This window comes from Lygodium microphyllum, chromosome 5, assembly GCF_053477565.2.
Source record: "Lygodium microphyllum isolate KBCC chromosome 5, Lygodium_microphyllum_v1.1.10, whole genome shotgun sequence".
In the NCBI taxonomy this organism is placed as follows: Eukaryota; Viridiplantae; Streptophyta; class Polypodiopsida; order Schizaeales; family Lygodiaceae; genus Lygodium; species Lygodium microphyllum.
In genome coordinates this window covers 15,672,704-15,687,880 of record NC_141139.1, presented here as the reverse complement: position 1 = coordinate 15,687,880, position 15,177 = coordinate 15,672,704, and the positions used below count along the sequence as shown (strand labels likewise).

The following is a 15,177-nucleotide window of genomic DNA, read 5'->3' as shown; positions in this document are numbered from 1 at the left end:
AGCCACGTGGAATGTGCGAGGCATTTGTTCTCACCATAAGCAACATGTCATGTGGACTGTCTTGCATGAGAACCAGTGGGATGTCTTGTGTGCGGTTGAGCACAAGAGTCACGGTGAAGCAGGAAAAGTTGTGGATTGCCATGGGTTTCGCTTGTTTTATACAGGGACACATGCTATGCACTATTCTGGCGTGCTTATGATTGTCTATGAGAAATACCAGCTTGTTCTTATTAAAAATGATGTACAGGGCCGCTTTGTGGTAATCGAAGTTTTATTTGAAGGAGAGATCTTATGGTTGCTGGGCCTCTATGCTCCGAATGACCCTTCATTCCGACGGGATCTTTGGAAGACTTTGCAGAGCTCCGTGTCACTTGACAGAAGGGGTTTTTTGATGGGGGATTTCAATATGTGTGTTGACTCTTCTCAGTCCACTTTAGGGCATTCAGTGATGGATGATTCGGAAAGTCGGGTGTGGAATGCCTTTGCTCTTGAGGTAGTCAAGCAAGATCTCTGGTCTTGGCTCCACCCTTCTTCTATAGGGTTTACTTTTCATTCCGCACAATATGCAACTACATGGCCGCGGTTGGACCGAATGTATATCATGCAGGATGATGATTTTCTTCCCGAGATGCTGGAAATGAAAGTCTTGCAGCAATATGCCTTGTGGGACCATTTTCCTCTCCAGCTTGAGATACTTGCATAACCCATTGCACCTTTTATGCAGTTGCTGGATAGACTCCCTTTACGTTTCAACTCGTCTTATTTGAAGCATCCAATCTTCCAGGGCTATATATAGCAATTGATTGAGAGGTTTTTATTGGACTTCGCCTCTGAGGGCTCGGCTTCCTTTGCACGACTGCTCTCTAATGTGCAGCGGGTTGCTCGGCAGTATCGGATCCATCATGCCTCCATTTGTCGGTGGCGTCGACACGCAGCAGAGGACTTACTGGCTTTGGTTCGTTCGCTGTTGGTGGACACCTCAGATGATGAATTTCTACTGTCACTGGCGATGCGTTTGGCTGATCTTATTAAAGAATTTCAGTTGAAATCTTATCAGCAGGCCAAACTGCACAACTTGACTGATAATTTACAAGATAGTGCTTGTCAGACTCATAAGTTCTTTCGCGCCTTGCATGTTTCTCCTGCTCGAGAAAATATGACTAGACTCCAGGATTCAGAAGGTCGCATGGTCACTGATCCGCAGACCATTGTTAATATGTGCAGGAATTATTTTCTGGATCTTCTTGGTTCTTCTCCATCGCCTTCTGACCAGGTTACACATGCACGCTCAGTCTTCTATGATCTGGTCCGCCATCAGGTTCCACTTGATATGTAAGCTACTTTGGAGGCAGATATTTGTGAGGAGGAGGTTATGGATGTTTTGTTACACCTGCCTAAGGATAAAAGCCCTGGTTGGGATGGTCTCACCAATGAATTCTGTGAGAGCTCGGCTACCCAACTGATGAAGCCATTGACGGCTATGTTTCAGCAGGTTTGGGAAACAGGGGTCATACCTTCCTCATGGAAAGAAGGCCTTATCAAACAGCTTCCAAAGGTTCCTTCGCCGTCAATGTTGCAACATTGGAGACCAATTTCTTTGATGGGTTCGATGTATAAAATCTTTTCCAGAGTGCGGCGAATTGGCTCCACAAGCACCTTCCAGCTATTGTGCATCCTCTTCAATATGGTTTCATTAAGGGCCGCAACATTTTGCATAATATCTTAAATGTGCAAATGGCTATTGACTATGCAAGGCACTCTAGTTAGGAAGTGGTATTGATTCAATTGGATTTGGAAAAGGCTTTTGACTATTTAGACTGGTCTTTCATTGCAGAACTTATGTCTGCTATGGTTTTTGGTACTTGGATGTCCTGATTGATCTACACCATTAGTGCTACGGCTTCTTCGCGCGTTATGCTCAATGGTGGGGTTACAGAGCCATTTGTCCTTGCACGCTCGGTGAGACAGGGTTGCCCTTTGAGTCCTCTCTTCTTTGCCCTGGCGACCCACCCGGTTCTTTCAATGTTATCTTCAATGGCAGCTTCTACTCAGCTGGCCGGATTGTCTCTTCCTTTGGGACAGCACTTCATTAGCCAATCTTTGGCTGATGATAGCTTTATGATTTTGCGTGCGGACAAGGACAACATTCGCAAGGCATTAGATGTTTGGACGCTCTTTGGTCATGCTTCTGGTCTTCGCATCAATGCCTTCAAATCAGCCATTCTCAGTTGTACGGAGTCTGATTTACAGTCATTGGGCTGGCAGGGTCAGGTTGTTCCCCGTGGCTCCATTGTCAGGCATCTTGGGTACCCGTTGGGTGTTGATGTTCGGCCAAAGCAACTACTGGAGTGGATTTCACAGAAACTGACAGCTAAGTTTATGTATTGGAAGTCGCAAGCGTGGCCCTTCCATGTCCGCCTCAAAGTGGCTCACACAATTATGCTGCCAATGCTCACATATTTCTTGCCATGGCTTCTGTGGACTCCTACTATTTTGAAAGCTCTCACTCGCCCCATTCGTTTCATGTTATGGAAGAAGGATTCATTGCACACAGGTATTTCGTGGATTTCGTGGTTACATACATGTACCCCCAAACGCCTGGGTGGTGGAGCTATTTTGGATGCCGAAACTCATATATTGGCACTTCGTTGGTCTCTTTTTCGGGCTATGTGTGTGGATCATCACCCGTGGACCATTATAGCCCATTATTTTCTTGAGGACAGCGGGCTTCGACATGGTAATACACAACTTCGGAGCTCCTGGTGGCATGTCCTTAATGCAGACTCTCGGTTTTCCAGCTTGTCCTCCTCTCTGTTTTACTGCATTTGGTCGGCTCCTGGAAAGTGGTGCTCCAAAAGGCGCATTGGCATCCAGTGGAGGTCCGCTTGCATACTAACTCCTCTCAATTGGAATTGTTGGCAGTCTCGAGATTACTTTCATGGGAAGACAAACATGAGCTCAGACCAAAATTTAACTGCATGGCCCGTTTGGGTGTGACTTCAGTTGCGGATGCCACCCTTGCCAGTCGTAATGTCTTCGTATCGTTTCGTATTGCCAGGAGACTTTTCAGAATTCCGCGTGGATACTGTGATTTATGGGAACAGCTTTTGTCAGTGCTTCAGGGCAGGCAACCCTTTCCTGCCCTTGTTGGGGATCGTCCTTGGCAGGACTGGGACCTTGCAGGCCAGTTGAGTCTGGAAAAGGCCTCTGCTAATCAGGTGTGTCATCTTCTGATTAAAGATCATCAATGTCTGGGTGCTAAAGCTAATACTGTATGGGGATTGCGGAAATCTTAGTCATGGTGGAAGGCAATTGTGATGGAGGGCTGGTTGAATAAGACACCTTTCAAATGTAAGGTCTTTCTTTGGCGGGTGATGATTGGTGGTCTTCCTCTTGCCTCGGCCCTTTCCAAGCGTCGAATCTCGAACGACAATTGTTTCTTCTGCACCACTATTGTGGAATCGGCCCGACATCGATTTATTTCTTGCTGGCTCGCTAAGAATATCTGGTCGCTCTTGTCACAGGTTTGGCGCGCGGTGGTGGGGTCCTCACTAACCCCTTTCGATTGGGTTTTTGTGCGCCCAAAATACCCCACACCGCCACAGTTGCATATGAAGATCTTATTCCACTTTTTTAGATACTGGGGATGCTGGCACAATTGGATCACTCGGAATGCCTTTCTTTTTGATTCGGCCTCTAATGTATCGAGACACATTGCCAGACTTAAAGGTCCTTGCATTGGCAGATAGATCTCATTCGGCACTCGGACTTGCTCCCTAGGGAGGGCTTACTTCCCTGGCATATGGCAATTTCTTCTGGGTCTTTGCCATGACTTGTGTAACTTTTTCGTGGCTTAGTACTGGGATTTTACACACGTTGGCTTAGAGCCCTCGTGTATCTTGTAATCATGTAAACTTGTACCTTTTTTCGTAATTAATATAATTACCTTTTAAGAGAGAGAGAGAGAGAGAGAGAGAGAGAGAGAGAGAGAGAGAGAGAGAGAGAGAGAGAGCTCTTGCAAGTACACAAACTAAAAAAAAGATTGATAATGATAGGTGAGATGTACAGGTAATAGAGCATGGATATATAGGCTAAGTTGTGTAGCTAACACTTTGACCCTTATTTAATGTTAAGTGGTATAAAAGGTGTTAACATCTAAGTACTCACTTTTACACACAATAATGTGTATTCACACATGAGGATAAATAAGGTTAACAAACCCACCTTCGGGTCATGGGTGATTGAACATGTGGTATGAAACATACGAAAAAGGAAATGTGAAGGTCTTACCTCAAAGAGTTAGTGTCTAATCCTGTACAATGATTCTAAAAGGGAGATACATAACTAAGAGAGATGCAACATGAGGTAGGTCGTGACATGGTCTACTGGAAGCTTAGGGACCTGAAGTAAGACATGGTTCAGCGGTACATGTACATGGCTCAAAGGCTTATCAAAAGCCAATGTAGCTCAGAGGCATTAGGCACATGGAGGGGTCAAATCCAGGGGTGTGGCTTTCGCGATCAAACTCAAAGGTCATGTGTAAAGTGGTTGCAAAACCCCCTTGAAATAGAACTCCTAATAGAATCATAAAGGGAAAGTACAAATCTTTTTGGATAAAAATCTAGGTAGAGTATCCCACACAGTAAATAGATGTGTTTGGAAAGGTCTTAACACATGCATTGGTATGGTTAGTGTCTAATTCCAAAACACATGATTTATTTTTAACTTTTTAATTTTAAAAATTCTGTCGAGATAAAATCCCCCCCTTGATGTTGATGTCGAGTACATCACAATTAGTGTCAATTGCTTGTAATGGTGTTGCCAAGCACTGGGCACTTGGTTGGTCATTTTTTGACCAATGTCAAAGGTGAGTGCATGGGCAGTCTTTAGCATGTTGTCTGGGTTCTTAATTTAGTGGCGAAGGGCTCTAGAATAAAAAGCCCCAAATTTCGGTGAACAATTTTGGAGAAATTGGGCTCTAATTGAAAAAGTCCAAAATTGCATATAAATTGCCCCCTAAAGAAGGAAAATTTTTGAGCTAATTAAGGTTTAATGTTTCTTGGTTGGATGAATGTTGAGGCAATGAAGCGTGCTAATGGTGACATGGAAGGCGGCAAATGGTCGGTCATTTGGCGCATAGCATGTGGTATGGGAGAGATGAACCTTAAAATTTGATGGGCTGATGACAAGTTGAGCATGGATGATGGTCATGTGGTGCTAGGCAAGAATTGTGGCAAGCTGTTGGTGTTTGGGAAGGCAACAACTAGTAGGTTGAGACGTGACAGGTCAATTGTGAAGCCATTGGCGATGTGGCACAAGGTGTTGAATAGATCGAAGGCACTGGTGTACTTGGCGATAGGTTATGGCGCTTTGAAGTGGTGCACACACACAAGCTCAGGCAGCTATTGCAGCACAATTAAAATAGCATACTTGAAGATCAACACGGGCAAACTTGGGATGCCACATGGAGCTTGCTTGGTCACAATAGAGCATACACGGGCAGAAGATCACATGTGGAGAGTGTGCAGTTGAAGACATGGCTGGGGCAATATCGATAGTCAAGGCAGCTTCTTCTTCTTCCTTTTCTTCTTCTTTTATAGTAGCTGAAGCACCATGAACAGCATGCGAGAGATGGTGGGGAGCTATCATCAAACCCACTTTGATATCACTGTTGGGTATGGAGCTTGTGTGGCTTACAAACAGGCTATAATGGAGAGAGAGAGAGAGAGAGAGAGAGAGTGTGTGTGGTGCAAGTAAACTGAAAGAAAAGATTGATAATGATAGGTGAGATATACAAGTGATAGGGCCTAGAATTCATTTGGAGAATGTTGGTGGGGGGCCTTCCATTTGCACAAGTGCTTCATCACAAGGGTATTTCTAATGGGAATCGTTTGTTCTGCACCACTACAGTTGTTGAGTTACAGATTTATCTCGTTTCCTTTTGCTTGGAAGATTGGGCCCTCCTCTCGGACATTTGGCATGCAGTGATGGGGATTAGGATGCATCCTCCTGCTTGAGTATTTGGTAAAACTAAATATAATGGTCCAATGCAACCTCATATGAAGTTTCTGTTTCAGTTTTTCAGATTTTGGGGTTGACCGTTGTTGGCATATTTGGGTCACTTGAAATGTCTTCATTTTTTATGCTGCCTTCGGCATCCAGCATCATGTGGCGAAGCTTAAGGGACTTCTTCAGTGGTAGGTTGATCTTATACAGCATACTGATATCTTGATCTGAAATGACTTAATTTCTTGGCATCAGGTGGTCTCCTTAGTGACCCTGCCCTAAGAGAGAGAACCCATCAAATGAGCTGGCTCTGCATTGGATAAGCTGAATGGATTGGATTAATTGCCCTGTCCGTTGGGTGTGCAGAATCCTGGATGGGCAGCAGTTGACTGAGGGATGGACAGCAACTGGTGAAGAGAGAAGATGAAGATGATAATGGATAGTTGGTATTGAAGGTAGGGGGTGTGGGATGAAAAGTGGGAGTGGGAGTGCACATTGAGTCCCCTTTTTTAAATTATTCTGAGCTAGAGCCTAGTAGTCCTATTGGGATGTTTGGAGTGGAGTCTTAAGTGCAAAAATGTTTTTTGGGGCTGATTTAATAGTCAGATAAATGCTAGAAAATGCATTGATTCTGTAAAGTAGGAGTACCTTTGCAGTTAAACAGGGATCTCATATCAGTGGGCAGCCTTTGCAGTTAAACAGGGATTGCATATCAGTGGACACTTGGATGTTTTTCTTTGCTATCATAATGTCAGGACAAACTTTATCTGACTGATTCATTTAAGGTCAGGTTCAGAATTATGCCTTCAGTGATGGTATGTCAATTTGAATCATCTAAATGTACTTGTCTTTTTCACAGTTCTTACTAGATGGTTTTGTTGATGGTTCTAGAAAATTCACCATTCATGTACCTTCCACCTTTCCTATTTATCAGTTAACATCCTTCTTAACTGATTCCATACAAATAAGGTTCTAAATGTACTGTCTTCAACTTCAGGGAACAAGTGCCTTGCTATGATTGGGAGGCTAAGTTCTAGCCTTGAGGTATCAAAATAAGTCAGTTCTAGCCCTGATACTGATTGCTTCTTTTTCCCATGGTTAACAGTGGAAGGGTGTAACAACAATCGCATGATAAGAAGCATACCAGGGCATCCCCCACTTGCACCACAGGACCTGCCATCAATTTTCCTAGATGACGTGTCAAGCTACATGTTTCAGTTCAAACTGCAGCCATTTCATCGTTTGCATGAGGCAGATGCCATTCTTATTAACACATTCCTTGCTCTGGAAAAAGAAGTCCTGGAGGTTCTGCAAGAACAGTATAGAGTTGTTCCAGCAGGGCCCTTTATCCCACCAGCATTAATGGGTGTGAAAGAATCAATGGATAAGCAGATGGGGACAGGTTTGTGGCCAGAGGATAACAGTTGCTTGCCTTGGCTAGACAAGCAGGAAGAGTCGTCTGTCCTCTACATTTCATTTGGGAGTATAGCAAGCTTGTCTAGAGAGCAGTTCAAAGAACTGGTTCTTGGCTTGGAAGCCAGCCAGAAACCTATATTATGGGCAATTCGACCAGACCTTCTGGACCTCATTTCACCATCTCTTCCTCCAAGTTTTCTGAGGGGTATCGAAGGACACGTCTATATCACAGCCTGGGCTCCGCAGGCTTTAGTTCTTTCCCATGAGAGTGTTGGTGGCTTCTTAACACATTGTGGTTGGAACTCTACTTTGGAGAGCATAAGTATGGGGGTGCCTACTCTGTGCTGGCCTTATTTTTCAGACCAGAAGTTGAACCGGAAATGGATGGTGGATGAGTGGAAAGTCGGGAAACAATTTGAGCCCTCGGAGGATGGATTCATTACAAGAGAGGAGGTAGAGAATAAGGTCAGATTGCTGTTGGAGACCCAAGAAGGTAGAGAAATGAGGGAGAGGGTAGGAGAGTTGAGCAATGCAGCCAAGAGGGCAGTCCTAGAGATGGGATCTTCATACACTAGCTTGCATAGAGTTCTCAAATTTATGAGTCGACCTGATGAGACATTGTCAAGCCAGTGAACACTATAGACTGCCTGTGCCATGTTTGATGTTGGGTATTCATGCCCAACCATGTGTTAATGTAAAATTGTGAACATCTCTATGAAGAATTGGTTAACAAAACGAATGTTAAGGAATGTAAAATTGTGAATGTCTCTGCAAGGAAGTGGGTTAACAAAACACATTTTAAGCTGCTTAATCAAATCGATATATGTTCAGGTTTGCAAGTATTTTGCAGTTTTCTGAAGGATTCTGTTGCTTCCAGCTAACTTGGACATCCACAGGTGCAATTTCAACCAAAATCAGTCAGCCAGCTGCAGCTGATAGGCGTTTTGTAATTTAGTCAAGACAGCTGGTCAGTCTATATTGATTAACCTCCCATAAATATACAGGTTTAATGAGATGGAAACCCATAAGTGAGCAAAGCACAGTCAGCACTCAACCTTATCTCTACCTATTTACCTAAAAGGTTGTGAGTACAGCTTATGAATTGTGCCTAGGATGATTGTAGAGGCAGAACTGTGAGGATAGCTTCACGGAGGCCTATGTTAGGGAAACTACACAACATGCAACCTTGTTGTGCCTGTCAGACCTTTCCTATTCTGCACCCTCCCAATACCTTCATATGCACCCTGCACGGCAGAGACTTAAACTTCCAATGGCTGCATTTATAAGGATGGACAATTCTGATGGAAATTTTCACGTTCATAAGTTATGACAAGGAACATTGCATCCATCTTTTAGCAACTTCGTAATGTTGTTGATGTCAAGCCACAAATAGTAATACCATTTATGAGACACACATACTATGTATGTCTCTTATTATAAGCAATTACATTTATGAGGCATAAACATGCTTGCATGGACATTTCGCTATATCTCTCCCTTTGTTCCTAATGCACATTTCATGTGCTTGTATGACATTGTTGAGAGAGAGAGAGAGAGAGAGAGAGAGAGAGAGGCTTTCTCTATGCTTGGATTAATTGGATCAATGAGAAGAGGGTAGCTTGATACCACCTGTGCTATGTGAGAGAGTTGTGGGGAGGGAGGATTGGTAGGCCCTCATCCTTCTTATTCATCGCCACCACCTCGTTTACATGCACGAGTGAGCGCTACACACACACACACACACACACACACACACACACACACACACACACACACACACACACACACACACGTGCATCTGCAACCCAAGAGAGGAAAGTAGATTTAGAAAAGGAATAGATGCTTCTAATTTGCAAACAAAGAGACCCAATGAGAAAAAGGAAAACGCGAAGACGTTGCTACATGGCATTTTAGGAGATGCATGTACAATTGTTTTGCACTAGTGTTAGCGCTGAAGTACTTCATGTCCTAGCCATTATTCACACTCCCAATGCAAGGAAGGGGGTGCTACTATGCATTGATAAACATATATCAATGCAAAGACATATATCTCTATCTCTATCATGTTAACTAAATAAGCAGGAAAAACATGAAACTTATAAATATGTTAGCACAATGACATAAAATAATATGGATACTAATGTAGATATCCTATGGTGTGTGTGTGTGTGTGTGATGCCTACCTCTATTTACTACTATAGTTAGTTACAACTTGTATGCACAAGCTGCCTTTTCATGCATGATAATTGCTAGAAATATAAACACTAATAGGCCATCCAAAATGTTTGCCATAAAAGCTCTTTGACCTACCATCTAGATTAAGCATGTTCTAATGGGAAAGGCACAGAGAGAGAGAGAGAGAGAGAGAGAGAGAGAGAGAGAGAGAGAGAGAGAGAGAGAGAGAGAGAGAGAGAGAAGCACATCAATCAATGTAATAGCACAAATAGGTAAAGATTGCTAACATGTCAATATATAGTTTCAGGGTAGATCAATAAGAGAGATTCATTGAGCTCACCTTAGCCATAGTAAGAGCTTTCAAGTAAGTAAAAACAATCCATTAAAGAAGTAATAGTAATGGATATTGGCTTATACCAAAGAAATGCCCATGTATTAGTGCACATTACAATGTTATGTGTGTATAACATTATGATTTAGAAAATATTATTACTATCCATATGTGGCCCTTTACTTCTGAGACCCTTGGACATTTTCTTTTACCCCCCTTTTTTGACATGTCATAAGAAAGACTAAACCATGCAATACATGGTTCATATGTAGAAGGTTGAATGTCACTACAAGATACAAGCCTCATACCGATGTTCAAAGTTATGAAATTTTTCATTAAAAAAATTGCTCCCGTTGTGGCTAAATGCATCGGTATTAGCGTTTATAAAACCTTTGTTATTAGTATCGCAAGTTTTGTCGGTTTTGAGACGCTAATAATGATGCAAATACCGATGCAAATAGGGACGGTTTTGCGATGCGTATTGCGATGCTAATAGCGACAGTTATAGAGAAAAAAAAGTTTGTCGTAGGGCAGAGCGCAAAATGTACTTGAACCCACAAGACTGATACATAGAATAAGTATAAGATTGTTGATAAAAACTCATGGAATTATGGCAAGTTATAAAGGATGATAACAACATAGTACTTGGAAGATGCATGCATGAATCACAAGACCAAAAAAGAAGAGGATGTGCGCTCCACGAATCCAATCGTGAGCTATAGATCCTTGCCATCCATCTCGATGCAAAGGAGCATCAAATAGACTCTGCAAAATGAATAACTACACATTAATCCACCATATATAATGCATTTTAAAAAAAATAGTAACTACGGACAAGAACTTTGATTGACTTACTGGGTCGCCACGTGCATACAATCTATCAATCAATGTAGTGAGACTCTGTCTCTCTGCATATCGAGTCTCCAAGCTGGTGGAATCGTGGTTTATAATGGAGTGTTGCAAAGAAAATATAATACAACTATTAGAAACATGATTGTCAGTATAAGTGATATTGCAAATAAGAAAGCGAGAAGAAGAAAATAAAAACTTACAAGTTCTCCAGATAAGTCATATGGCTGCCACTTCCAAGATGATGGACCATCCCTGTCTCCAGTCGCTATCTCAATCGTGCCCCCGCTACCTCCCCCTGCTGTTGCCAACGTCTGGAGAATCTATAGCATCATCCTTGAGTCTTTGTCAATCATTTGCGTCTAGCCACTCGGGCTTGAGACGCCACTCTTGAGTGCCTTGCGTACATTCGATCGTCTGTGTGACATGTACACACACATGCACTCCATCATCCACCCAGTAGAAAACCTCTCTACCACGGTGGGTAACCAGAAACTCCTCGTGCAAGGATGCTACTATGTAGTTCTTGGTCCCCTTGGGTATGTTCTTCCAATAGTCCAAGACGTGTTGAAAAGCTTGTTGGCATAACTCTCTCATGCGAGACATCACTCTCCTCCCCTCATCATTCATGATCACGGCTCCTGTCCTATCATCTACAAGGTATCCATACCCCTTTGGGGTATGTCTAAGGTGCGTCCTCTCCCACCTACACCTGTGCTTCTAGGCATAACCAGGAGACCCTTGTACATTTGGTGTATCCACGGGGATGGTATCTCTCGGAGTAGCACCCATAGGGGTGCCACATACAGACAGTTGGGAACAAATGCTATAGATGATACGCCTCCACTGGAACGACGAGATGGAGACACTGCATCAGTGCCTCCATAATACCCACCTGAGCTGCCCTCTCTCAAACTTGCACAAGAGTGAGGAGTAGCACCTATATCTTGAGCTAACCGTGGACTCACAACATCCACATCTCCGTAGTACCACCCAGAACCACTCCCTTCGTTCGGGTCTAGTCTGGAGCGTCAACCTCGTTTACTAAAAACTGAAGCATTAGAGTGCCAAAGTAGATCTAACGGAACGGCTTGATGGTATCTGAGACAACTCTTGGTCTGCCATATCTCTGAATCGAGCCATTTCATTTGGAGACATATGTGTGAATATCTCTTGTAGCTCCTCGTCGCTCATCCCTTGTCCTGCTCTCTAAATATAGTCAAAGATCACCTGGACAGACAAAAAATGATGTTAGCATAATCAATATAAAGATTCAAGCAAAGCACGGTAATGTAGCAAAGAACATCTTGATGTTACTTAAAATGCATATTCTAGAGTACCCTTATAAGCGTTCATTAACGATTTGAGTAGGCTCATGCTGCAAGTATGATGTAGCCTATGGTCCCATGTCGATCTCCTGGCACAACTTCGTATACATTGGAAGGTCGATAGACATGTCACCATAAAATGATGAGTCCACCTTATTCTCAAAGAATTCATGGTCTCTTGTCTTTCCGCCATCGTTACCCGATTTTGCCTCCTCTACACGCTTCAATTCATCTTTGACCTCCACCCTTGCAATATGGACCCCTAAACTTGCATACTCTCCTCACTACATTGGGAACATTGCTTTCATCATACACTCTCGCACTTCGAGCTGAATGCACAACATACCACCATCGAGGTTGTCGGGGGTTCGGATAGAAAATTACCTATTCAAAATAACATATAAGAGAGATTCAACATCTGTGACATATATTTGTCATAAAAAAAATTTAAAAAATAGTTCATGCACCTATTTACAATGGGCTGACAAGACAAACATGTCACGCAGATTCGTCCATCTTTTCTCAGAATCTATTTTGAGAAATCCAGATGGACCTCACCAAATGGTTGCCCCAGCTCCTTCCACTACCACTTTGAATCGTTACACATCAATATGATCATGGAGAAGCTAGAGTAATCCACTGAGATAACATTTTGTAAGTTTTCAAAATTCTCCATCTCATCTATAACGGTGTTTAGATCCGTGGCTCGTTGTCGGGTCTCTTGCTCGAACTTCGCCATGATATCACAATCCATTGTGGAGTGCATTTTGTCGATGCACTCGATGCGAAAATGTCACATGCGCGACCCGCTGCACTGTATATTTTGTAATGTACATTGGAACGGTTAGAATAGTTGTCACATATAAAATCTAGATACAATAGCTTATAAAACATGTGGTCACCTTCGGACTACAACCCTTGAAGAATTCCCACTCCTTAGTAGAGACCTCCACCCCTTCGCGAGAAGCTGTGATCAAAGCTCCATGTAACTATCACATAGAAATAAACCTGGCATCTCCTCCATGTCCTTAAGATATTGGATTGGTCAATGGTGTGTAATATGTTGAAATTCTGATCGTGCTTCTTCCCAATCTTTCCTGGCTTAGTCGTACCTACTAGTGAGCCACACCTCCATGGATGCATGTTGCAACATACAAAAATGATTCACTTTCTTCTCCATTGCAGCATCCATTCTTTTTTCTACCCCATTTCCAACCACCACATCTTTGGTCAGTCTATCATCGTCTTTTAGCGCGATCATAGCATATTGTCGTTTGAATCCAATGTTGGTAGCCACTATGAAATATGCTCTAATGCCTCCGACACCAGCCAACCTTCACCCATACTACCTTCTCACCGAGCTCATTGTTGCACAAAGCCTTTCAAGGTTTTCATGAAGTGCTCCAAGAAGAATATCCATCACGTATGGACGGGTCCCACAATCTCCACTCTATCTACAAGATGCACCAGGAGGTGGTTTTGTATCATGAGCATGCTGATGGGCAGGTACTTCTCAAAGAGACAGACCATCTCCACTGCTCCCTGCCTTGCGGATTCAATAGGGGTGTCTTGATCTCCTTCTCTGAGATCCAGTGTACTAAATTTGACAGCTGTAAATTGCCTCACGTATTTTTGGAGGAGTGAGGCATCCTCTACGATCGCGATGATCAATAGTACAAACTGCGACAAATGAAGAAGCATTATGAACACCGAATAGACTCTAAATAGCAAAATACCTAGGCCATTTACAATCAAGGTTAGAAGGTACCTGACATATCTTATGCCAATCATGGGATTTTAGCCCTGATAGTTGGTCGTCTTTAGAAAAAGTGGATATGAGAGAACGCATCATACTTGTGGGGTGCGGATAGAGTTGATAATTTGCATCACAATGTGCTATTCTTTAGTGGACAAAACCCAAGGAGCACGAGTAGTTGCAAGCGACCATCGGCGCTTGATTGTGGCAAAAGCGCCTCCATCTTGCCTACCTCCTTCAAATCCATTCGTGCCCCTGTAGTGTCTCTCTTTCCTGTGATGTGGTCCCATAGTAAGTTGCCCACATTTTTAAAAATATGCATGGGATCCAACAAGTGGTTGATCTTTAAGTGGGTCCAATATGACAACTCGTAGAAAATCGAGAACCATCGCATTTCGTTTGGATGTGACTCTGTGTGGACCATTTTCAACTTGTACCAGCTTTGGGCATTCATTTGTGCTGGAGGTCGTCCAAGAAAACCTTTCCTTAGTTCATGACCCTCCGGTAAGAAAGTGATGTGTCCTTGATATACCATCTTCTTTATGGTTCATGACCTTCGAAGCTCTCGTGAAAAGCATGGAAATGTAGAGTTAATGTGGCCCCATGCGTGTGAATCCGTTGATATTCTTGGACTCCATCAGTGGATCTATTCTGCACATGCCACATTGTCAAGCTCGCTATGCCCGACGTATGAAACATGTGACGTATACGCGAGATAAGTGAAAAGTGTCTAAGAACTTTCTGAGGGATGGTTTGCCCTTGTAAGTCCAGTCAATATCTGTGAGCACCACACTTTGGATATGTCTCCATAGTCCCGTACTCTTCTCGAAACAACATGCAATTGTTGACACATACATGGATGCTGTTGTAGTCCATGCCAAGCTTTCGTAAAACATGTCATGTATAATCATGACTCAAGCATGGTATTTCTTCCAAGTGGTAATATATGATACTTTAGCAACCTGAAAAAAAATCATAAAACACCTTGAAAAAGCACGTGTTTTTTATAATGGTGTTGAAAAAAAATCAACGGAGCGTACGTAGAATGTACTTGAACAACTCGGTAACACTTGCATCGCTCCACCTGTATTTTGCCTGCACACTTAGGAGTGCAAGCAACGTCTTCAGGTGAGATACTCGTCGGCACCCATCATATAATGGTACGGATGCTTTCTCTTTTAGTGGATCAGATGCCTCGGAATCCATGGGCATCGGTGCATTGATCATTGCCTCCATCTCAGGCTCCAAGATTGGAGGAAGGTTCGAAAGGTTCCAAGTGGTGGATTGACTCTAGCACTCCATCCATCGCACGCCCA

At 43.1% G+C, this 15,177-nt stretch overlaps 1 protein-coding gene across 1 annotated transcript in view; it reads left to right on the top strand.

Moving 5' to 3' along the window:
• LOC148035530 (linamarin synthase 1-like) overlaps positions 1 to 8,251 on the top strand; it is a 35,245-nt gene extending 26,994 nt beyond the window's left edge. The window contains exon 2 of the mRNA XM_087677486.1: positions 7,112 to 8,251. Coding sequence (XP_087533612.1) covers positions 7,112 to 8,055 — 944 coding nt within the window. The 3' untranslated portion in view covers positions 8,056 to 8,251. The remainder of the gene's footprint in view (positions 1 to 7,111) is intronic.
• The last annotated feature ends 6,926 nt before the right edge of the window (positions 8,252 to 15,177 follow it).